Source organism: Melopsittacus undulatus, chromosome Z (genome assembly GCF_012275295.1).
Source record: "Melopsittacus undulatus isolate bMelUnd1 chromosome Z, bMelUnd1.mat.Z, whole genome shotgun sequence".
Classification (NCBI taxonomy): Eukaryota; Metazoa; Chordata; class Aves; order Psittaciformes; family Psittaculidae; genus Melopsittacus; species Melopsittacus undulatus.
Window position 1 is genome coordinate 8,958,808 of NC_047557.1, and position 23,238 is coordinate 8,982,045.

The following is a 23,238-nucleotide window of genomic DNA, read 5'->3' on the forward strand; positions in this document are numbered from 1 at the left end:
CCTAATGGTGATAACAAGAAAAGCTAAAGACCATAACATAGTTTCTTTGGGCTCTGAAATAACAGTAGTATTTGTTTCTTAATAATCTCATTATTATCATTTTTTTCCTAAGACATTTATCATAACAGTACTGGGGCATCTTACAAAAGCTATTTTCCTGTTTCTTAAATCATATTTGGGACCTAAATTAATAATAGGTGGTTGAAAATATGACAGGGAAAAAGGAAAGCCAGAAGCTTTTCTCTTAACAGCTCCCAGCAGAAATGGAGGAAGGGGCAGCAGTGCACGTAGCCTAAGAACATAACGTGGTACATGCTGCTCATTCCTTATTCTAAAAAGGCAAATGGAACAACAAAACTAAGAACATTGAAGCTGCAAGTCAAACACTCCAAAGGCACTGCCAGAATTTAGATTGCTGCTAGAAGCATAGTTCCATCACCAGTGTATATCCATCATAATCTGGGAATAGGGAAGCAAAGAAAAGGCAAATACCAAGAGTGGATACTGAGGAAGACACAGAGGTAGGTTACATATAGCAAGCCTTCTCTGGAAACACTGAGCATACTCCCACATTCTGCTTCAAGGTTTGGAGGGTGCTTGGATACACTGAGCAGACACATCCCTGCTTTCATCAGGTGTCCCACAATCATCTGACTGGTCACAGTCCACCTGCCTTTATCCTAGATCTTCCTTAACCTTGTCTGCTTAATTCATCAAAGGAGTAAAGCCTGTGACTGACATCAGCCATGCCCAGCCCACCCTCCTTTTCCAAGTCTCTTCTTCCAGCCAGGTTCTAGTTCTCACTTCCCCAGTACAGCTTCCATACGTTTCCCCTTCTACTTCAGGTTTCATCTTCCCTTTCAGAAGATTAAATCTACCCCCCCATATTCTCATACTTACAGCTAAGATGCTTTCATTGGGGAGAGTACCAAAAGAATGGGAGCAGCTGTTACTGGATTTTCCTGTTCTGCCCAATTGGGCAAATGTTAGTAAGAACAGCCAAAGGTATCATCACAGCATGCAAAGCTTAAACCACTAAGCATCACATCCCCAACAAACAGCAGCACTAGAATGTTTTGGAGAAAAGGCTACAAGAGTTTTACATGGGCAAAATAAAGATTTGATCCTCTTTTGGGTTTGGAACTGTTGAAACACTTTAGATCATGTTTCTTTTGAATGAAGTTCAAAGAGGCTTCAAATAGGAAGGCCCGATAAAAAACTAAGCCAACTAAGGCTGACTTTCATAAGCCAACCAAGTTCCACCAAAATATTTACCTCTGGTCAAATTATAAGAGAATGACAGATATAATCGAGTCAAGGAAAAGGAATAGGCCAGACGACTACTTTAAATCCCTGATTTTCCTTAATTCTCTGGTAACAAATATTGGGCAACCCTGACAGCAAGCTGGCCTATTTATGATTCACAGTGTGCTTGCTCATCAGGGTTGTCCCCCATTAACTGCACACCCTAGTAAGAACTACTCAAAGTAAGGATAGAACTGACTTTCAAGTTTGCATTAAATTTGAGTTGTTGTCTATCCAGACAGCACTGACCAATCCCAAAGCAAATACAAGCTTAGGCTGCAGACACTGTTTTATCAATATTATTAAGTTATTACAGTGAGATCACTGCCTTCCACCAACTCCTTTACCCCCCAATGCTTTTGTTATAGTCCATCAGCAATTAATTCAAATAGATGGGTCCACATAGTTTCTTAAAAGGAAAAAAAAAAGAAAAAAACCCAACACCAAAAAAACCCACCAAACACAACTAAATGAAGGAAATCTGTCTTTAAAGCAGGGATTTCAAGCACACAAAGTGTATCTTCACTGCAGGATTCTCAATAAGAAGAAAATCAAACAACAAAACTCCTGTTACTGAGGGAAAAAAAACAACCCACCTTCCCTGTGCTATTCAATTTAAACCTTTGCCAAGCTGAAATTACACTTCACCAGATAGCTGCTGTTATATCAGAAGCACCAATTTATTATTGTAGGATAATTTTAAACACTGGTCTAGATAAAGTAATTTTACAGAGAATAAATTAGCTTTGGGAAAGGGGGGAAAGAAAGTAAGTAAAAATCGATCTACCAGACTAGGTTTTTTCTTGTGGTATTATATTCCTGCTATCTTATTTGTAAGTGAACTCTACATTTCAGAAGAACTTGAAGAATTTCAAGTTGCTGTACTTGAAAATAACCAGAATCTGTATTCAACTTTGGCAAGTCATTTCTACCATTTCTTGTCTCTGCAACAAGCTTTAAGATAAAAAATTAACTGATCAGAGGTCCATTGAGGATCTTGAATCATCCATGTATGATAGGCAAGTATTGCAGTAGTTAAAATTATATTGTTTAAAATTATAACCTTGTTTTATATTTCTAGGTTTGCAGTTTTATGAAGTGTAAAATTGCATGCATTAACCTTCTGCCATGTCTACGAGACTTCTGAAAAAGTACTCATGCTTATGCAATCTATTTCTAGTAAAGAGGGGAAAAAAAGGGGGGGGCAAAAAAAACAAACCATGCAAAAAAACCAAGCAAGCATGCCTACTTCCCAGTAGCCAAATAAACCTCAGATGAATTACTGAAAGCTTTATGTGCATATATTAAAAAATATTAATCTAGAACATACATCCCACCCACATTCATGAGCCGACTGAATGCATAAGATGTAATATATGACAAAATACTGGCTTTACTGAAATCAATGTAAAAGAGCTGTAGCCACATTTAATGGCTCTTAAATACATCAGATTTAGTATTTTCCAGGAACTGTTCCATGGCTGGCTAAGCTTGTTGATGTGTATATTATTTAGTACAAACAGACCAAATTCTATCAATGTAAGTGCCACTGTGTTACAAGAGATCTTCTGGGTCATCAAGGGCAAGACAAAATATCACTGAATTCCTTTCATAAGCCAACCAAGCTCCATCATAAAAGCTGTTTCTGTGTTAAGTCTTCATGTGTTGACAGTGAAATATGATTGCTTGAATTTTCAAGAGTTAGCATGTGATTCATATTTTAAAACTTCATGGTTTGTGGACCATTTATCTCCATATATATTTCTGTTTTAAGCCAGGCCTATACCTTGAATAGTCCCTTTTTGTCTCAGCGCTGTATGTCCCCCTGTTCACCTTACCACAATCTCAACTTACTTCCACACGGCCAGTCACTATTCATAAGCATACATACAAACACACTTAAGTGTCTTCTCATAAAATAGCTTCTCCAGGCTTTCACCATCTTATGTACCCTTCTCCACAACTGTTCTCACTAACTTCATTTTTTACATGAACAAGGAATTACTCGGGACTGAAAATGCTATTAATACTAGGTTTCATCAATGCTTTTTAAAATTGCATTAGTATCCTCCCTACCTGAAATACAATCACTGATGAACCACATACTATTTGCAGCACTGTCTCTTCCATGTCCCACTGCAGTCAACCATTAGCCTTATGAGGAATTAAACAAGGAAACATCAACATCAAAGATATAGAAGTGAACAGGAGGATTTTGCAAGGGTCTGTCACACCACACTGAGATAAAATTGTAGTTCCTGCCACACTGACTTTGCACGTGATATTCCACAACTGGGACTAAGCGCATGCAGCTTAATCAAAATGGAAGTCTCAGCCTGCAAGAAACTGTATTTGCCTAACTTTACATAAAAAAGCCCATCAAACAAAAACTACACCAAAAAAGTCTGAACTGGCTAAATTCTCTAATATATGTATACAGTTTATATGTTTTCATATAAGTTATCTTCTTGTGGACATGGAGAACACTGGAATACCATGCAAGTTTTAGAACTCAATCACAACAACTTAACAGGATTAAGTAAATTAATAAATAAAACTATAACCATATTTTAATGCACAAATTACTTATTGTCAGTTTTAGTTGACAAATATCTATTTCATAGCAAAACAACATCACAGGAACAGCTGGATGGCAGTTTTAAGCTCAAATGAACCAGCATCACAGGCTGACAAGTCATCTCTCTGATTGCTTTTGAATGGCAGCACATGCAGATTTATTCTCTGCCGTAAATTAGAACAATTATTTCTCTGCAGTTCACTTTTTATTTCAGACAGTGAGCCCCCGCACATATTTTAAAGGATATCTTCCCTTTCCTTGATGATAAGTTCATTCTGTTCCTCTAGCTGTCTGATCTTCTTCTCGAATGACTCCTGTTCAGCTTTCAGCCGTTCTTCTGTCACCTCCTTTTCTTCACTTACCCTGAAAAGAATAGGAGAAAAATAAAATATATGCCCATAACCACAGTGCCTGACTTTCAACTCCTCTGCTTCCCAGGTAAATGGATATCACCCTCTCCACCTTTAAATAGGTGAGTTCCTCATAATGTTTATTTTATTGTATTACATTGGAAGATGCATATGACTTTAGGCAATACATTATTTTTCCAAAGACACTGGTCTCACTAGAGCACATGCACATTAATGGGCTGCATGGAACACCAAAGTAAGGACCTAAACACACAATAAGATCTGTGCAATTTGGTTCCCTGCAGCATAATGAAGAAACACTGGGATCTTTGCAAGCCTAGGGCACGTAGGCAGGCAACCCAAATGGGAGAGTTTAGCTACCAAGACAGGGAAAAAAATCTGGAAAACTCTTCTGTTTCTTAGTGCATAAACTAATTCTTTCATATTTACTGGTCAAATATAAGTCCAGGAAAAGAATAATTTTTCTTTTTAGCTTTCTACAAAAGAAAAAGTCTGTCCTCTTCTGAGAATTTTAAAACATCAGGCTGCGGGAGTAAATTCTGCCTTCTCTCTGGGCCATGGCACACTGTATCTTGCTGCTCAGTGTAAATAATTGGATCAAGATTAAAAGATTACTATGTGAGAAAGGTTTACAATGATCATTTATTCTGCACCTCAAGAGCAGCCTGCAAAAATAATTATTCCGTTATCACGTAGGCAAGACGACCATTATGCACAAATGATCCAGTAACTATGCTAAAAATCACGGCTTAGAAATCACAGTTCTATAAAACCTCTACAAAAATATTAAGTAATGAGCTTAGACTAATAAATATTACTACTCTGCACTTAGGCAATTTCTGTTGCTGAAGGCTCTTAAAGTTCAGTCTCTTACAATGATGAAACAGCTGCTACAACACAGGTGACATGAGACCGAACTAGTACAACTTTAAGCAAACTTCAACTTTAACTTTCTTTAAGTGGAATAATCCCATAGGAAGAGTAAGGGAGGGAAAGTATAATACATATCTATATAATACACATATACTAAGCCTTCTACTCACTCATTAGACTCATTAACATTCTTAACAGAGAAATTCCATTCAAAGACTTAGCCATCCATTTGACATCATGACATTTCCCTTAGGAGGACACAGATTTGTTTTGATAATCCAGTAGAAAAGCCATAAATACCACAATTGGGTCACCCCTCTGGGCGTGAACTATAGATAGGCAGTATTCCTCAACTCTTAAGATCAACCCACAGCCCGTCCCACAACAGTTGAAGTGGACTGCATGAAGTTGGAAATAATTAATAGTACCAAAGCTCACACATTTTCTCTACGACCCTGGAGGCAGAAAAGTAACATAGAGCATATAATCAAATTCTGTAAATTAGGGTAGTTTGAAAGTTTGGAACAAACTATTAATTGGAAAGTTTGTAAATTACATAAAAAGAGACACGGGTTTAGCATAAAAACATTACACTCTTCATGTGCCCATGGTCTCATTTATAATCCTGTCTCTGGAAGTATTCATCAACTCACTCTTAGGCCTCTTTCCCGTCACTCAAAGGTTGTCAAAAGTGGTGTTGACACATCAGAAAAATAACGAAAACAGAACCAGCTGTATTAACTCTGGATCCATCCTAACACCTATGTACTCCTTAGTTAAGCAGGCAATAAACTTCTGAAGACTATCTACTATCCATCTTGCTCCCTGATGCAGTTACAACAGTACATATGCAACAGGCTGCAGGCTCAGGCCTTTTCATCTAACCACAAGCAGTTTGTTTTCTCTGAATCTACAGCAATCATATAAGTGACTATAGCATATATGACTTCCCTTCATGTAATCAGTGAAAGATGAAAGAATGTCCTCTATTTCTTAGAGTAAAAAAAAATAAATAAATAAGAAAAAAGTAGATAACAGAGAATAAACCACATCAATTGGAAAAGACAATGAAGACAGCAATGACCATGTAAGATGAAACAGGAAAGAAACAAGAACAGTAGAAAATAAAATCAGAAGGGAAAGGCAGAACAAGCACCATCTCCAGGACACTATATAAGGAAAGAAGCTTGCTTCCTAACTGCTGGAGTGATGCTGCACTATAAAAAAGGGACAACTGAAACACCAGGCACCAAAGAATATTAAAATCCAACAACAGCATAAGAAGATCACAGAATAGTTTGAATGTGAAGGGATCTGAAAGCTCACATGGTTCCAATACCCCTGTGATGGGCAGTGACACCTTCCACCAGACCAGTTTGCTCAAAGCCCCATTTAGCCTGGCCTAAAATAAGGTAAGAAGGAACAGAGCACTAAAGAAATCAAACTAAACATAGCAGATTTTACCCATCTCCACATTCTCCGATTTGCGCCTTGTATCAGTCTGCATCACATGCACGTGCTGTGTTTGTATTTAACACAGATCACAGCAAGCTGTCATACTCCCAGACACATGAATATATTGTGCCACATATCTTATGCAGTAAATGACTGAGAACAGTAAGTGATCTTAGAAGAAATGTGGCAGTATGTGTTTATGTATCACAAAGCAGGAGACAGCCCATAAAGGGCAGGCAAGATATAGAAGACAGTTACTCACAGGAGGTGGCAAAAGGAAGTTAGAGAAAAGGAATACAAGAATGTCATCAGATTATGTTGGATTTATGACACATCCTATACATAGCTCAGTGAGATTTTTTTATATACTTATTTCTTTGCTTCTGGCAGAAAAAAAAAATATTTTTAGCAGAATTAGGAAAAACTTCACTGATGCCAAACAGAAACATTACAAGGCTCCTTAAAAGGATTTTTACCTGCTTTTCATCTGCCCATGGTCAGAAAAGAGCAGTAAAAGAATAAAGACACTACAAAGGGCACAACTGCTCCCCTGGGCAACATGCTGGTGTTCAGCTCCATTATCGTTGTTTGCAGGAACAAACAGAGGACCAATAGCAGAAGCAAAGATGACAAATCACTAGAATTATTCCAGCTGTTCAGACTTATTCTAGCACCATTTTCTTACTTCAATTTACATGCACTTATGTCATCGGATACACACCAGGTTTGTTCTAAATTCAATACTTCAAAGTTTACATAATTCTAGACATCCAAATAAAGATTTTATTTTTATTTTACAGAAAAAAACTCCTCTGTAGGAAATAAAAATTCATAATGCAGAGATATTGACCAAAAAATATCCTCCTAGGGCATCAGCTTTAGGTTTCACATTAATTCCTAATTCACCAGTTCCAACTATTATGGTGTGCTCCTAAACCCACCCCTGATACTAATAGTTCTGTGTTATCTGAAGAAGGAATTGATCAACAAGCTTGCTGATGACACTGATTCATTCCACTGAGTAACACAGGCTTGATGCTCTCAAGGTGGAATTTTTGAAGTACTGCACAGGTCAACAGCACTTCAAGTTTCACTTGTCTATTGAATACCTGGCATGCACAAGAAAGAGCCATAACACATCAACGCTAAGCTAGGGACAAAACTCAAGAGAACTCTTCCGGACTGAAGGCTCTTACAATCCTTACAAAAGAAAAGAGCTGAAAAGGCAAATTAAACATAGTGTTTCCTATTCTTTAAAAGTGTTAGAAAAAAAAAAGAGCTTTTACAAAGAGAAGTCTAAATGCATTAAGAGCTGCAACCAAGGAAATTAAGAGAGAAGACAGCATAAACAAAAAGCAGACACACGACACTGGAAAGTTCACTGATCAGTCCTAAAGTTGTTGGGAACATTTATTTTTTAGGGAATATTCACCTGATATTAGTCTGCCAACTAGCTAGCAAAGATGGAAAAATTTTGGTGACCATTCTCAAAAACCAGAAATTTTAAATTCCAAGCAAAGAATGGCAATTGGAACAAGCAAGGCCACAGGGGAAGGAAAAATGGAGCAAGGACTAAGTAAGAGCATCATCCAAGGCCCAGCACACACAGAAATCATGGAATGAAATCAGGTATCCCAAGGGAAAGATGCACTCCAGAAAGATGAAACAAGAAGTTTCACGCCAGAGTTGATCACAACATGCCTCTGGCAGAAGTGAGCACCAAGTGACTTTTAATACAAGCACTGCAGGAAGAAATAATGGCAGCACTTTTGTCTAAGGACACTTCACAAATCTGATATATTTTACCCAAGTATCATGGGCACTTTGTATAAATTAAAAAAATAAAATAACAAAACCCCTAACGATCCAAAGACATAATTAAAATTGCCACAGAATGGATAAATTTTATGATATGCAACTTGCAAAATACAAAACTAGATCTCCCAGCATGAATTTATAGCTACAAATGACTTTTTAAGCACAAAAGGTAAGTGTGATTGGTGATACAATAATCCAAGGCATGCCTTCCCTATCAACAAGAAGCAATTTCCAGACAAGCTTAGGGATATCTCATTTGCAGTCTCACTGCCTGACCAATTAAGAGAACTGCAGCACAATATTGCTGCTAAAGTAGCACAAACAAAGAAAAAAGAATAAAAGATCTTGACATTGAAGTTAAAGCCAGGTTAAATACAAGGTAGTGTAACCCAGGAGAGAAGGTAACTCAAGAGGCTACACACTGCAGATCTGTAATATGGGCTTCCACAGGCAAGTTGTCCTTCAAAGATCCTAACTGCTGAAAGAAAAACACTTAAACAGCAGATATACGCTACAGTAGTTTTACTGTCCTCCTTTGTAATGCTTTCCAGTTCTGTAACCAAATTAACCTTCTGTTTTGATTCCCATTTTCACCTTTTGCTGAAAAATTTCAATTGCAGTTGGTCAATTTTATCTTCATATCAGGATGAAAAGCAATGCTGGTAAAAAAAAGACTAGCATCCCAGACTGCCAGCAACTTACAAAGGGCTTAGGAATCCAAGGACTTGGGAAGGAGGAAGCATTTTCTTCATAAGGGACAAAGGGCTGTCTGAAGTCTGTTTAACAAGCTGCTGGGGGTGCAAGTCATTCTGGGCATGTCAGTGGTCTTTCCCAGAAAGACACTAATCTGGCAGCAAAAACCACCTTGTATCTCATTTGAAAAGGGCAATCATTCCCTCCCTTGGGTGGATAAGGGCATTATGATACCTTTCTACCTAAATTGCTTTCAAAGATTTGTTTGCAAAGACAACAGGGAGGCAGCTTTCTCTGTGTTTATCTTATCTGAAGAAAGAATACAAACTAGATAGATATCAATTCTCACCACTAAAAACAAAAATTAAAATTTCATGAACTATTCTACCTCACCTAGTCAATGCCTCTGTTCATTCAAAAGCAAACTGAATATGTGAGTTGTACAGGCACATGTGAACTGTGCAGCAGGGAAGAAGTATTTATGATGTACATGTCATAGTGGGAGCTAGAAAATCACAGTACTATGGCTGTATATCAGTCAGGAGTGAAGTAAATGCTTGCAGGCATGCACACACTCACTCTCTCTGCAAAGGAAGTTATGACCCTCTCCATTCATCCAAATGCTATGACAGAGAGCACTCTCAACATCTGCATATCACTTCAAATATTTCATTCCACAATACTTCATACCCATTCCTGGTATGGTGTCTAGCAAGTCCTTAATGCTTAAGAGCCAAATGGCTGAGTCCCAGAGGACCGTGTGCCGCTCCCTCTTGGAAGAGGCTAATGTGTGCTGACACTGGCTCAGAGTACAAGGGTAGGAATCCTTCAGTGTCTTCACCATGTCATTGCTCATTTCATTAAATAAGCTAATGACTGCTTCAGGAGTACCCTGCAGTAATAAAAACTCAGAGAAAGTATTTTTTTGCCTCTTAAATGGACTCTGCTTGTAGGAAGAGCTAAAATTTGGTCTTACCATGCTGGCCACTTTCACCACCATGCCAGCAGCACCTTGCTGAAAACACAAAGCTGCCATGCCGGTTGTTTTTGACAGTAATGGCTTATCACACTAGAGAATTTCCCATTTACCACAAAACACTTTGGCACTCATAGGCCTGGCTCATTCTACTCAGAAACTGATCTACAAAAACAATTCAAAAAGAATCTGCTAACACAATTAAAACAAAGTTCAAATTTATAACATTCAAGTCTTTTACAGTTCGGATCCAGTTTGTCTCTCTTTTCACATAATGGAATTAAACTGGATATAGAATCATAGAACAATTTGGGTTGGAAGCGACCGTCACAGGTCATCTAGTCCAACCCCCCTGCAATCAGCAGTGACACCTTCTATTAGACCAGGTTACCCAGAACCCCATCCAACTTGGCTTGAATGTCTGCAGGGATGGTGCATCCACCGCCTCTCTGGACAGCCTGTGCAGGATTTTACCACCCTCATTGTAAAAAATCTCTTCCACACATGCAGCCTGAATCTCCCCTCTTTTAGTTTAAAACCATCACCCCTCCTCCTGTTCAAAGAAAGGCAAAATAATGGTTACATTTACAGGTGGCAGCACAGAGCAAAAACTAAGATTATTTAGCCTAGACAGGAGGATTAGAAAGGATCAGCTGAGTTCATTCTTTCAACCCTGTCTGAAAATTGAATTTCATAAAGTCCCTAACAGCTAACATTGATGTCAGCTACGAGAAGCCACAGCAAAGCATTACAGAGCAGTAACTGATTTTTTTTTCAAGGGAAAGGTTAATAATATAGCCAGTATTGTAATACACTCACATCAAGACAAAATCTAACACAGCAGCTAATGCACAGGCACACACCTTGCCAATGTTCAAAAGTATAACTGGGATGAGAGTTGAAGGAAGAGAAAAAGAAAAAGAGAGAGAAAGTACATTAGGTCTCCTTCTGCAGTCACAGAAGCCAGAAGAAAGACCAATATCCTGAGCTGCTCAAGCAAGGGGTTAATTGTATTTTGCTACTGGTTTCCACAGAATTTTACAACTGTCTTCATGCAGACAGTTACTGACCAATCTATTTCTGTCCAGCATCCTGCAATAAACATGCAGAATTAGTCAGGACTACCCTCATTTTCATCATTAATTTAACAACTTCAGGGAGAGTGAAGTATAGCTCTGGTCAAGAGAGGTCTTTATTATTCCAAGTATTTACTGCATGACAGTCTTCCTGGAAAACTTTCAGCATCCTGCTGGTTCCTCTTCTTCTCCAAAACAGCAAAGAATGTTTTACTGCATGTAAAAACCCTCAATCATTGCACAACTAGGGATGAAATTTATGGAGAGTTTTAAAAAAGTGACGAGGTGAGCGGAATTAAAGTTCAACTTCCCTATTACTCTGCAAAGGACTTTTAATAACATCCAATAAAAATAAGATTAAGTTTAAAAATAAAAGAGAACTAAGTATAAAATAATAGTGTTCCACTAATTTTACTTTTCAAAATTAATGTTGCTGCACTTTCTATTTTTCTTCGAAGAAATGTCAGGCAGAAATATCAAACTGTCCTCAGGGAAAAATCACAGCATCTGAGATTTAAGAAGAATCCCATGCTCAAATGAGTTAGTGTACTACTATTCACCAGGGAGCAGTGTATTATGAGGAACAATGTAATAAAAGGCTTTTTTTAATATTAGAATATACCTCTATATATCAACAGTGGCAACAGTGTCCGAATAGCTCCAACATCTGACAATTTGTAACCAGCCTTCCCAGCAATCTACTCTTTATGACAGCCTTAACTAGACATTTTCTAACACATAAGGTAGGATAAAATAGCGTTGCAAGCATGAAGAACTTCAGAAATTACTAAAATACTGTATAGCAAGAAATCCTATATTGGTAAAAATTATTAGCAGGCAAAATGGTCCACTGGATGAGGATAATCAGAGAGAAAATATTCCTAGCTGCACCCAAGACTTATTGCATGACCTTGAGCAAGTAACTTAATTTCACTGCCCAAATTTTCTAATATAAAAAGGGACAGTAATGCTTGCCAATTATTGCAGACATATGAAATCTATGGCAAAATGCATTTCATTAATACCTGAGAACCTACATTTTGTTCTAGAAAAACTTTGCCTTTATAAGTTTTCAGAATCTTTATAAATTCTTAGTATGGACACTAACTTTTAGATCAAAGGACCCAAGAACATCTCACAGGACATTCCCCCCTGATGTGCGAGGGCCTGATGAAGTCCCTGCTAAAAACTGAGAAGCACTTCTCAGTTTTACAGCCCTTATGTAAAAAGCAGATTTCCACAGATCCTTAAGTGTTAGGGGTACAGAGGCAGAGGCAAAAATCTCCTCTCTCAAATTCAATCTTTCACATCATTTATCTTCGTAAATGCAACAAGCACTGGAATGAAATGTCAAATAAAATGTTTGCTGCAGGTGTGAAATTTGCACTATTTCAGCCTCTCACAGTATAGGGAGAACTTTAATGAATTAATCAAAGCAAAAGAAAATTTGGCTAGATGAATTAAAATTATACTGCATTCTTTGCTACCCTACACATGCAAGCACTTCAAATACTAACATGTATCAGCCACAAGATCACCAATCCACCTTTAACATGGCATGCCATGCAAGAGCTTACCCTGACAAATAAGCACTACATATTTTCTTATCAACAAAGCCTGTCATTTCCAAAAGTCAATATGTGTTTATTTAAAGCACATGATACAGCAGCAAACAAAACCTAGCCCTGTGACATGTTTTTTATGGATGAACTACTGCAGGCCATAAAACTTTGGCTTTTGTACTCCGTGTATTTAGAGGGGGGCTGGGTCAAGAAGCAAGGAAAAACTGATCAGGCTGCTTCATTACTCATATCTCTTCCAGCGAGAAAAATTACCTTATGCAAATATTCAGTTCCATGAAGCAGTTTTACATTGCTTGATGTTAATTAGAGGAATGACTCTCCTTAAACATAATGCATTTTCAGGTGATGCTTATTCTTACCTGGCAAGTTCTCTAATTAAGTTTGCAATGCGCCTCTTGTCCTCAGGACACAAATCCTTTAAAGAAGCACTCTTCATTCTTCCTTCATTTGTGACCTGAAAATTTAAAGTGACATTTTAGAAAGTACTCTTTAAAGGAGAACAAATATTTAATAAGATATTAAAGCATTTCAAAACCTAGTAACTAGAAGCAGACAAATTCCACCTGGAAATAAAACATGATTTTTTTTTTAAATGTAAGTACAGTTCAGTGAAACAAATTACCAAATTGTGAAGAATTCTTTTAATAAACTCTTAATTCAAATGCAAGCTGCTAACTTTACTATTAAACATTTGGGTAAAGTTTTAAGACATACACTACCTATTGGTTCATACTAAAAAAAGGGCAGTAAGCTCTCATGACTTAGAAATCTAGTGCAGCAATATCAAGATCTGAGTTCACACCTTATTATATTAGGATCCTAAAAAAATTTTAAAAGAAAACATTTTTTTTAATAAAAAAAAATAATTCTGCCTTAGCATTTATGACCAAAACATTAAAAACAGCAAAAAAGATAAACAATATATCATTAGCAGATTGTATAAGTCCTTATTTGGAAAGATTTTTTTAATACACGCTTTTTCACACGCTTTTCCTTTTTTTTTAATCACTTATTTGCTACCATCGTACCTACTACTTCTCAAACCGAACCTTTAACAGACTCCAGTACTTCAGTGCATTCCTTTATCACACTGGTATTTGCTATCAATGTCCACCAGAGGGCACGTTGCTGTTCGTGTTTGCAGCAGCTCCTCGGATTACCGAGGTTACTGACGTTATCTACTTCGAGTGTTTCCAAATAGAAACAGTTCTATATTCTAAATTGTTTTACTTTATCAAACACTTTAGACATCAGTGACTCGGTTCTCCAGTGCTAGTGCTAACAAAAATCCCAGCGTGAAAGCTGCAGTAAAAACTGTTATTCTGTCAAAAACAGTTTTAAGTATTTCCACTTAACCTGATTTACTTATTCTCAGTTTAGATTTTTACAAATCTTCCAAATATTACACACCTTCCCGAAGGCACACTGTGCTGAACATGAGATCCAAGAATGCTACCAAATGCCTCGCAGGTTATTGTCCAGGTTATTCAGGACTGTCAAACGTGCTGCAATTAAGGAAAGCACGCTGCTCTCTCTGGCTGGTATTTTTCAGTGTCTACTCAGTCATCTGGCCCACGATTTCTTTAATAGTCATCAAAATGCTGATTTATTGGCTCTCAAAGTTGTTGCTCTTGATCTCATAATTTCAGCATGTCATAGAATCACAGAAGCATAGAATAAGGGTTGGAAAGGACCTTAAGATCATCCAGTTCCAACCCCCCTGTCATGGGCAGGGACACCTCACACTAAACCATATCACCCAAGGCTTCATCCAACCTGGCCTTCAACACTGCAGCCAGTATTTGCTCATTTAGCGTTTATCGGCTGGGGGGTCTGGGCTAAGGTTCTTGTTTCACTGTACTGCATGGCAACAACTTGCAATACAATAGACTCATTGATCATGAACCTGTGCTGGTATTTGCTCCCAGGGTGGCGTGGCCATAGGCTGAGTACATGCACAACTAAGCAAAGCAAAACAAAGCTGAGATGTCCAGGCTCCAAAAACAAGATCCCACCAATGCGTTGGCCAGACACACTGGGAGTCTTGGGAACCTGGAGATAGGTGCTGCAAAGGTCCATGTGGATTCAGGTCCTTTAAGTCCAAGGTGATTACATCCTGCTCATCTTTTATCATCTTTGCAAGTCTTTGAGGCTGGTAACAACCCTGCCATCTTTAGTGAGAGGTTTTCAAGCTCTGGTATGATGTTCCCCTCTCTTTACTTCCAAAGACACAGTCCAGTAATCAAGGTATAACACAAAGCTACCACCAATAATAATAATGATATGGGAAATAACAAGGGAATAGTTAACACAAGTTAACACAATACATCACTGAACCACCTCTGAGCATACAAAGCAAACACTGGGTTGCTCTCCCCTCATTAGCAGTAATGGCAGCTGATCTACATACACCAAGAAGGAAGTGCCCCCTTCCATTCTTTGCTAATTGCTTCTTGAACAATAGTTTGAAATAAAGAACTACATCACTTTTGAGATTTTGATTTTATACAGATTCATGTTACACCCACCTGATTCTTCAGTACACTCTTATTTTAACGTGGATTTCTCAAAGGGATGGGGAGTGGTAAAGTAAAAGGCTGGATTTTCCTAAGTCAAATCAGATTTCAGGGCTTTTCTTGAGGACATTTGATTTCAGAGTTTCCTTCCAAAACATATGCTATTTACAGTCAAAAAAATTAGGAGATAATATCTTCAAGTTAACTGAATTTTAACTAAACATAAGGTTGAAGGATCCGTATTTCCCATGCCAAAAATATCTGATTTATTTTTATTTTTAGCAGCCTGATGATGGAACTTAAGAAAAATCAGAAGTAACAGGGCATTTTTCACTCATAAAATAGGCACAAGCTTGATCACGTTAGTGAAGGAGATTTAAACAGAAGGTACTCAAAGCTATTACTCAAACCTATGTACATACTGTCAGACAAGCATCAGTGGTATGAAAATTAAAATCTAAAAAGGCAGGCTTGTACCATAACACATGTCAAAATGAAGCTGTGGAATTATACACAGCAACAGCTCTACCATCAAAATAAGATGAAAAATGATACAGAGGCCAAGACTATTGTCTCCTTCCACATTTCTGTCCTTTCTACACAGCTCAGGGTAGAACTCAGTTTCATAACTCAGTATTTTCTGGATGAAACACACTACATAAATGGGAGATTCTCTCACTTTATAAACCATGCCTTGGAAGATCACAATTTGTGTGAAAGAAGCAGACAACTTCTGTCAAAATGAAGTAGGAAGATGAGAAATCTTGGTCAAGACCAGTACAGCAAACCACTGATTCACCAGAAAAGCTCCATAGCTAACAAGACCTTTTTGAAATCTTCTCCAAAATTCTAATTCACCTTTCTGGTACTCAAGTCCACCTGAACAAAGAGAAGGTAAATCAAATCTGCCAAGATTCATACTAAAGCAAAACTCAATCCATTCTCTTCAAAAGAGGATTCTGGTAAATCAAAATGCTGAGCTAACTACCAGTACAACAGTGTAAAGTGTGTTAAAAGTAAAGCAATCAGCTCTCCCTAGACATGTACACACAAAACCTTCAAGAGAATTTGTTGTGTGCTAATGAGAGCTCCTTGCAAAAAGAATTTTGTGAAACATTCTTCTTCCACAATAAGCAGAATGTACTTGTTCTGTTTGATTCAAGTAATTCACAGCTTATCTTCAAAGTCAGAATATTAAGTTTCCAGGAGGATTTGGCAAGGTAAAAAAAAAAAAAAAAGGTTAAAAGAAATGGAAAAGAGAAAAAGCTTCAAATATATTTTATTGTCAAAAATATAAAAACATGTTTGAGTCTCCAATCAAGATTCCACATATGAGGCATTCTACTAAAAAAAAGAAAAAGAAAAAAAAGGAAACACAAAAACCATTTCTGTCCTAAGAGCTCTCAGAGAAAGGGGAATAAAAATTCTCTGAACAATGCAATCAACACACCATACAACAAAACAGATTTTAATGTGACATACGAAGGCATCTGACTTGCAGATACTTAATAGGAAGAGATACTTCTACATAAAGATACTGCATAATGGGGGCTATTTGTGAAATTCCTCTGCATGTTACTTAAGAGCATCATCTGCAAAGTGGGTCTATATACCAGTCTACTAAAAGCAAGTACTGATAAACAGAGACATGGAAACAGGTAAGTCCGAGAAGGACCCTAAAAATGAATAATAGTTATGAGGATGCCATGCTAAAGGATGCAAAGGGCAATGACACTGTCAAAGCAATGACAGCTGAGTGATGTCTTCACACCAGAGTTTTGAATGCACATGTAAGGCACAGAGCATTTACTCAGCACACAGAAGACACAAACAAGGACATCTTATCACAAAAAAACAAGATTTAACTGCATGATAATACAACAGTGATTCAAAAGCAGTCAGAAGTTTTGCATCCAGCCTGTAAGGGAAAGCATACCAAACCCTAGTGAGTAACAGACTTGCCCAAGACGACTACAATGCAAGGGAATTAACAGTACTCAAATGACTTACACAGTCCCTGTACTACACAAATCAGGTTAGAAAAATGGCACCTCTCAACAGATTTATGAGTATCACAATACAGAACAGCCTTCCAAAGGAAACCCCACTGCTCTGAAACTTCTAATGCAATAAACTGTAGAAAAAGCATCACCTACTGCAGGAGTATACCAGAAAATTCAAAGCAAAGATAATATCATCTGATAAAGCTATTTCTACTACTCAGAGTTATTTTTAAATTTTACTATCAAAAACAGAAACTGATTTTATACTCCTAACATGAGCAGACACACCAAAAAGGTCTCTAAACAGAATCTTGCAAGTCTTGTTTTTAAGTAATATGACTAGTGCAATGAAATTGAATAGACTGAAACAACCTCTTGTGTGTTTGGCCAGTAACATATAAGTAGATATGGGGCTACTCAAAGCTATGCTCTCTGTACATATACACACACAGAGAGATATATATTATCTGTCTTACATAGTCCCAGTTATGTATCACTTACATAATTTGCACATTCAGCTTTTGTTCTCTTTAGGTGGGCAAGCAATTTCAGTGGAAAGGTAATTTTTGCCAGCAAGCCACCATGTAGGTAGGCAAAAAGTGTAAGAGACTGCAAAAATAATAGCACATTAAAGCTGTTTAAGTTTTCAATCTAAAGATTTTTCTGCCATTTTTCTACTATGCACACTGTTAAAAGCAAGAAAAATTTGCCTTTACTGACCTGCTGCCCTGTCAGATCTCCTGTGCTTCTAACAGGATCCATGGGAATGGAAGCAGCAGCTGCAGGCACCTTTAGTTCAGTTTCACTTTTCTGATTTTTTGGCAAACACCTTGTTCTTAAATTTCCTTTTGTAGCCACTCCTGCAGATGGAAGACAAGAACACAAGAGATTAGAAAGTCAAAAGGGTCCCGTCTCTTGCCCCTCGCAACAGGACTTCCACAAAGGCATCCATGCCTTTAGCATGATTTTTTCAAAAGAATGAGCATTTCAGGTATATGTTTGCAATACTCCCCAGCCCTTCACTCCACACTAAATTTCATTAAGATCAATATATGAGCACAGCACTGAAGTGCACTCAGTCACATGAACACTGAAGTAAATTCTGAAAAACACATGTTGTCTCTGACTGACCTTCAGTGCTAAAACCTGTGTTTTTTAAGTTGCAAAAGCATAAACTTGAGCTTCTGTTTATAGGCTTTAATATCCCCATGTTCATACACAAGGGAGAATAACATTTCTGAAAATCTCTTCCATGGAAGTGGAAGAATTATCTCCCAGAATGAATTTTCATTTCCATCATTTAGTATCACTGCTTTCTTTCCAGGACAGAGCATAATGATCTGACATTGCCTGGCTTGAACTATGTTAGCTACAAAACACAGGCAGAGAGTTTTTTAATTGAGCTGTTTGGACAGTAATTTTGAAGAGTAAATATGCTACTCCAAACCTAGAGAGCTTAATTCCTTAAAATTTATAATTGCTAGACACAGTCGGGACACATACACCATTTTACTAATCACTCCACATTATTTTTCAGGACAGGTTGTCACTGCAAAAGCTGTGCTTGAAAACAATTAGAAAACTCTTAAGGGGAACTAGTAACACCCATCTTTTCCCCAGAGATGTGCATAACCATGCAATCAGTAAATCAAGGTCAAGAGAATGAATTAGAAAAAAAATCTAAAAAAAAAAAAATTCTTTCTTTACAAAATAAATCTTCATTTTAATTGACCTCTTCAAAATCTACAAAAGACCTGAAGATCTACAATGCTTCAACATTCTTTAGAGACCACATTAAAAATTCAGCTTACCTTGTAGATTGGATAAAACTATGCTGTACCTGCAACAGAACTCCCCTGAAACTGTTCATCTTATACTGTATGCTTATCTAAGCAGCAGAGTACAAATCTTCTGCTATTGTCCTGTATGTCCCGTTACAAGTTGTGATGACTTTAAGGTACTCTCTGTACTTTAAATACTTAGGTACACAAAGCAGGTACCTGAAGAGACATTGCAAAGTTCAGCATTCACAGGAAAAACCTTTTGTTCATGATTAGCAGGTCATACCTGAAACAGATACCATTGGCTGTTTTCCATCAGAAACTGCATGTGGTTTTGTTAAAGGTAATAAACAAAGAGAGCAAGCTTGGCCCCTTAAAGGGAACTACAAAAGTAAGTATTTTGTCTTAATTTTAAAAGGTTGTTGATAAGAAAACAAACAGGCAACATACTGGGAGCACCAAAAGCATACAAAACTTCACAAGAGAAAACAAACAACACAGATGGCTAAAACAAAAAGCATTATTCTTTCTTCACTATGCATTAACTTTCAGTCTGTAATCTTAGAGGTCACCTTCACAAAAGATCCCAGGGACCAGGCCCAGTTACAAGTCCAATTCCTCAGATAATTAAGTAATATTATTTATTTAAATTAAGCAGGAACCTCTTGATATGTAGGGAAGACAAATCCAAAATAGTGTACATTCATACTGCAATGAAATACATTTTGTATAATATATCCTAAGAAACATGAACGAGGAAAAATGGAAAAGTTTTCAAAGGAAGTTGGTCATTCTCATCTGACCATCACATGGTGAGTAAGAGATAAAAGCCTTAGGACTGTTTGTCTTTATGAAGTTTCAGGAACTTTCAAATAACCCAGAGCCTTAACTATTACATTACTTAACTGCAGAAAGCACTAAAAAAAAAAGAAAAACCACAAAGGACTGGGCACCATATTATTTGTGCTGTTAACAGTTACTAAACTTGAATACTTGCCTCCTAGAAGTCACTAAAAGCAGAACTTGACACAGTTCAGGGAAGAGTGTAAACTACAGCATTTTCCTTCAAGCAACAGTTTCATTTAGCTAAACATAAAGATTTTTATTCCCACATAAGTAACTAACATACTGAAGTGGAAAACAAAAAGACAAGGCACAAAATATCTTTAAACTCCTTCACTTTCCTCAACCTGCTAAAGTTGGCAAGTTAATTCAATTACCTAACTCCTGTACTGTTTAGAGTTAAATGTATTTAAGTTGTAGTTGTCTTCATGTGAGAAAGTCAAATTGTGGAAATATTTCAATTAACCTAAACAAATTATATCCTTAACTAAAATTTGATTTTGATAGTAAAATTTCAAAAACTTGATTTAATAAATTACCACATGGTGGAGAAAATTAGCAATAGCCTAGATATCTCCTTCTGTGGACAGAAACTTCAAACTCAATCAATACCCACTATCTTGGCACAATGGAAGGGCTGATCACAGGCTTACTTGTGATCTTGTTGATCCACTTTATCACTTGTAAACAATTAGCACTCATCAGTCTCCCACCCGTTTGAGAATATGTTCACTTAGTACTACTGGCAGTCAGCTCCCTCTCTACAAATGCCAAAAGCACTTTTGGTTTTATTGTGCAATGAACCAGGTGAGGAGCTAAATAAACTCTGAAAGTAAAGCACTACATTCCCTCTTTCCAAAAACACCAAGGTAAATCAAAAGTTCAAGTCTGGATTACAGCCCAGCCCAAACAGCTGTAAGAGCACAACTGCAACAGCTATCTCCAGGACACTTAGGGGACAGTCTTCAACCCATCCTACTACAGGAAATAACAAACTTCAGCACTAGCGACTGCATTGTCAACTGACATTTGTTAACCTGTGTCAACACAATGTTGGGTAGGAAACAAAACAGATTTGCCTAAATAACTGTATTGAGTTTGCATGCCAACATTTTGATAGCAGGGGAGCCACAGCGGTGGTTTCTGTGAGAAGATGCTAGAAGCTTCCCCTGTGTTCAGTGGAACCAAGGTCAGCCAGCTCCAAGACAGACACGTTACTGGCCAAAGCCAAGCCCATCAGCAACAGTGGTGGCACCTTTGGGTAACATGGTCTAAGACAGCTAGAAAGTTGCTGTGCAACAGCAACTACAGCTGAATAAAGTGACAGTATGTGAGAGAGACACCCCTTCATACACCAAGGTCAGTGATGAAGGAATAGAAGAGAGGCTCCAGCCACTGGAGCAGAGATTCCTCTGCAGCCTGTGATGCAGAACAGGGTGAGACAGGCTGTGTCCCTGCAGCCCATGGAGGTCCAGGGTGGAGCAGATACCCACCTGCAGCCCACGGAGGAGCCTATACTGGACCAGGGGAGGCTGTGACCCCATGGTAAGCCCACACTTCCCCCAGGAACAGGCTCCTGGCAGGACCTGTGGCCCATGGAGAGAGAAGCCCATGCTGGAGTGGGTTTGCTGAAGGAGCTGTGACCCCACGAAAGGGACCCACACTGGAGCAGCCTGTTCCTGAAGGATGCACCCCATGGAAGGGACCCATGCTGGAGCAGCCTGCTCCTGAAGGATGCAGCAGAGGCATGTGATGAACTGAGTGGGACCCACATTCCTCATCCCTGTGCCACCCTGGTGGAGGAGGCAGAGAAATCTGGAGTAAAGTTAAGCCAGGGAAGAAGGGATGGGTGAGGGGAAGTTGTTTTTAAGATTTGGGTTTACTTCTCATTTTCCTATTCTGAGTCAATCAGTAATAAATCAAACTAATTTCCCCGAGTAGAATCTATTTTGCCTGTGATGGTAACTGGTGAGTGATCTCTCCCTGTCCTTATCTCAACCTATAAGCCTGCCAGTTCCACCCATTAGACTCCATTAGATTGGGAAAGACCTTTAAGATCATCAAGTCCAACCATTAGCCTAGCCAACGGCTGGACTACCACCCTAATGTCTTTAAGTAGCTGAGCCTCTAACTCAGCCACATGATCCTAAACGTCAGTGCCAACTCCTCCTGGTTCTCCAGACAATGCAAACACATCTCTATAACCAGGCTTTTACAGACTGGATCCCCACCACCACCAAACCACCACCTACTCCATCTATGTGTCCAGCCCCACATAGTGTCTCATAACTGGAGCCTGCACATCTTCCACAGATGAAGCCACCACAATCTCCCACTTGTCCCTCACAGACAGAATCACAGATTCATAAAACAGTTTGGGTTAAAAGGGACCTTCACAGGGCACCTAGCCCAGCCAGCCTTTAATGAGCAGGGACATCTTCAGCTAGATGAAACAGAACCCTCCAGTCTTCATGTCCACCCCAAATCACAGAATCACAGAATAGTTAGGGTTGGAAAGGACCTTAAGGTCATCTAATTCCAACCCCCCTGCCATGGGCAGGAACACCTCACACTAAACCATATCACCCAAGGCTTCATCCAACCTGGCCTTGAACACTGCCGGGATGAAGCATTCACAACCTCCCTGGGCAACCCATTCCACTGCCTCACCAACCTCACAGGAAAGAGCTTCTTCCTTATACCCAATGTCATGCTTTCAATCAAGTTTTGACACCTGTCACAAAAATTACGTATTTTTCTTGCTGCCTGTTCAGTCTCCAGCTTCCATTTCTTTCTGTTGACTCCCTCACAAGTTTCCATAAGACAAAGTTTCCTCATTTCCAACATATGTACCTCCCCCAGGACCTTATACCCTGGTCACAGAGGCAGTGGATACGCAATCTCCCCTCCTTTTGGAGGCTACCTTTGCTTTTAAATCTTCCGTAACTCTCCCTCAAACAGGATCTCCACAGGCCAACCTCCCCAAGCTCACAAGCGGATCCCCCAGCGCCCTGTACCACAGCCATCATACCCCAGCCGCCCCACAGAAACAGCTCTTCCCATACCAAAACCCCACTGCAGACACCCCCATCGCCTGCCCCACAGAGCTCCCCACAACCACAGTCCTTCCCGCTCCCCTCCACACCGCCCCGGCCCACACAAGGATACTACCCCGACTCCAGTAAACACCACCGACCGGCCCACCGCCGGCCTCCGCCATCTTGAAACAACCGCCACTCCCAGAGTGCCCCCCGCCACCCCCCCATTGGCTGCCCGTGCAGGCGGAGAGGGGCATGCCGGGAGTTGTAGTCCTAGCGGCAGGTTCCTTCCGCCATTATGGTGGGCGAACCTCTGCTGGCAGGACTAC

At 38.9% G+C, this 23,238-nt stretch overlaps 1 protein-coding gene across 1 annotated transcript; it reads right to left on the reverse strand.

Annotated features, from left to right (window-relative positions):
• Positions 1 to 4,055: 4,055 nt before the first annotated feature.
• Positions 4,056 to 23,097, reverse strand: LOC115945514 (protein hinderin-like). Its single transcript, XM_034073213.1, has 5 exons — positions 23,040 to 23,097; positions 19,315 to 19,350; positions 17,968 to 18,107; positions 13,088 to 13,182; positions 4,056 to 4,246 (listed from the first exon to the last, which is right to left on the reverse strand). The coding sequence occupies exons 1-5, from the start codon at positions 23,089 to 23,091 to the stop codon at positions 4,120 to 4,122; spliced, it is 450 nt and encodes a 149-aa protein (XP_033929104.1). The 5' UTR covers positions 23,092 to 23,097; the 3' UTR covers positions 4,056 to 4,119.
• Between the last annotated feature and the right edge of the window lie 141 nt (positions 23,098 to 23,238).

What these genes read in the sequence shown, in the direction of transcription:
- LOC115945514 (XM_034073213.1), bottom strand. Translation starts at nt 23,091, where the DNA reads ATGGCGGAGGCCGGCGGTGGGCCGGTCGGTGGTGTTTACTGGAGTCGG. An exon ending in TGTTTACTGGAGTCGGGGTA is followed by an intron (nt 19,351 to 23,039) that starts GTATCCTTGTGT and finishes AACCACATGCAG; the next exon opens with TTTCTGATGGAAAACAGCCA. An exon ending in GCCAATGGTATCTGTTTCAG is followed by an intron (nt 18,108 to 19,314) that starts GTATGACCTGCT and finishes TTCCATCTGCAG; the next exon opens with GAGTGGCTACAAAAGGAAAT.